The sequence below is a fragment of the Octopus sinensis genome, linkage group LG12 (genome assembly GCF_006345805.1).
Source record: "Octopus sinensis linkage group LG12, ASM634580v1, whole genome shotgun sequence".
NCBI classification, from domain to species: domain Eukaryota; kingdom Metazoa; phylum Mollusca; class Cephalopoda; order Octopoda; family Octopodidae; genus Octopus; species Octopus sinensis.
In genome coordinates this window covers 25,046,044-25,047,987 of record NC_043008.1, presented here as the reverse complement: position 1 = coordinate 25,047,987, position 1,944 = coordinate 25,046,044, and the positions used below count along the sequence as shown (strand labels likewise).

The following is a 1,944-nucleotide window of genomic DNA, read 5'->3' as shown; positions in this document are numbered from 1 at the left end:
CACAGTGTTTCTTAAGTAAACAAAGGTGTCAGCGACTTCTAACCTTGCTTCATTCACAAAAATGTTTGGTTGAGAATATGCTTGACCTGGCACGGGAGTAAACATTACTTTGGCTTTCCCCAAACTAATTCTGTGTCCGAAATGTACACATGCAGTGGAAAATCTGTCCATTAAATATTACTTATTCCCCTCTGAGTGTACCAACATATCAGCATCATCAGCATAAAGTAATCCTCTAACAAGTATTATGAAAGTCTTTGCTCTGTAGTTAAGCCGTGTCAAATTAAAGATACGCCCAGACGTCCGAAATCTGATTCCGATTGCCCAGCTGCAATCCTTGAAAGCATACCAAAGTAATGCAGCAAAATATATAGAGAAAAGTGTAGGGGCAGGAATATCTCCCTGTTTGACACCGTTGTCCACCGAAAATTAATTAAAGACTCCCTGTTTACCGTGCCAAATACCTTAGTTAAATCTTTGAAGACTTGGTATAGTGGCATTTGTTCCTCTAAGCATTTCTCTTGAACCTGCCTTACACAAAATATGTCCATTGTTCCTCGCTCAGGTCTGAAACCAGACTGTTCTTCAGGATTCACATGTTGACATACATTCTCAATAAAACAATCTATCATGAACCTTGAAAGCATCTTCCCGGTATATGGCAGAAGAGTTATCCCTTTAGAATTACAACACACTGCTTTCGAGCTTTCCTTGTATACATAGATTAAAATGCCATTTATCCATTCTTGTGGCACAGAAGATTCATTCCAAACTCGAGTTATCAGTTTATGAATTTCTGATGAAATATGATCCCCACCTACTTTCAGAATTTCATTAATCTCAGTTAACATAATGCCAGATTTACTTCGTCAATGGTAAGTGTACCTTCCACGTGTTGCACTATCTCTCTTTGCGGAATGCTGTTTATGATAGCCATGTTCACTACAGACGGATTGTGGAAAAAGATCTGCAAAGTGTTCTCTCCATCTTTTCATTATTCCAGGAGGCTCTTTAATAACCTCATTTCCATCTTTCTAATTCAAGGGAGCATAATGATGAAGATTGCAGTTAAAAGCTTACCACAATAAACTATAGAAACTTTTAACGTCTTTCCTGTCATAGGCTGCCTGTATATCCTCAGACAAATTTCTCCACTAAGTGTCTTTAAGCCCCCTGAGTTCTTTTTGCAAGTCTGCTTTCTGAGACTTGTACAACTTTTCTTGTTGCACTTTGTTCTTAACTTTTGGCGCAAGAAACTTTTCATGAGTGGACCTCTTTGTTGCTAAAAGCTCATTTATCGCTGTATCATTGGAATCAAACAAGTCTCGGTGTTGTCTCCTGTTAAAACCTATCACATCCGATCTCATTTTATTTGTTCCATCACGTTTTGTAACTGTTTTCTCTATTTATGCCCCATACACTCACTTTCGAAATAGCATTATGCTTTATTCCATCTGTTTTAAATATTCTCAGGTATTTATATTCGGATTCAGGTTCAATTGTCTTCCTCACTTCACCACTTGACATATTTATATTTTCTGTTCTAACAAGCACTCCTTACCTCACCGCCATCATGTCTCATTTTAGAAGTTCAAGTCCAACTTGATATTATTCGAGAAAATCATGGCAGACTGTACTAGACTCTCCAGTTCTTCCTCATTCAAGTCATTCAGGAATAGCAGGTGCTTAAGTTTTCTCTGATCACTCCCCCAGAACTTGCACCAACTTTGTCTACTGCATTATTTCACTCAAGAGGATCATTCCCAGCACAGAGATCAGTGGATATATAATATCCCGCTGGAAGATTCTTCTAATTTTTGCTTCTTATACCTTAATCCCTGCTTTCAGTTCAATTTTCCAGTATTTCATACTGTTTCATTTAAGGCATTTCATGTTTTCTGCTTTTCCATACACTTCCTTAGTTCTTGTTATCCAAGAGTGTGC

At 37.9% G+C, this 1,944-nt stretch overlaps 1 protein-coding gene across 1 annotated transcript; it reads right to left on the bottom strand.

Annotated features, from left to right (window-relative positions):
- Positions 1 to 278: 278 nt before the first annotated feature.
- Positions 279 to 851, bottom strand: LOC115217837. Its single transcript, XM_029787521.1, has one exon. It carries the CDS (start codon positions 849 to 851, stop codon positions 279 to 281), a length of 573 nt encoding a protein of 190 aa, XP_029643381.1.
- Between the last annotated feature and the right edge of the window lie 1,093 nt (positions 852 to 1,944).

Excerpts from the sequence above, each read along its gene's own strand:
- LOC115217837 (XM_029787521.1), bottom strand. The coding sequence starts at position 851 with ATGTTAACTGAGATTAATGAAATTCTGAAAGTAGGTGGGGATCATATT.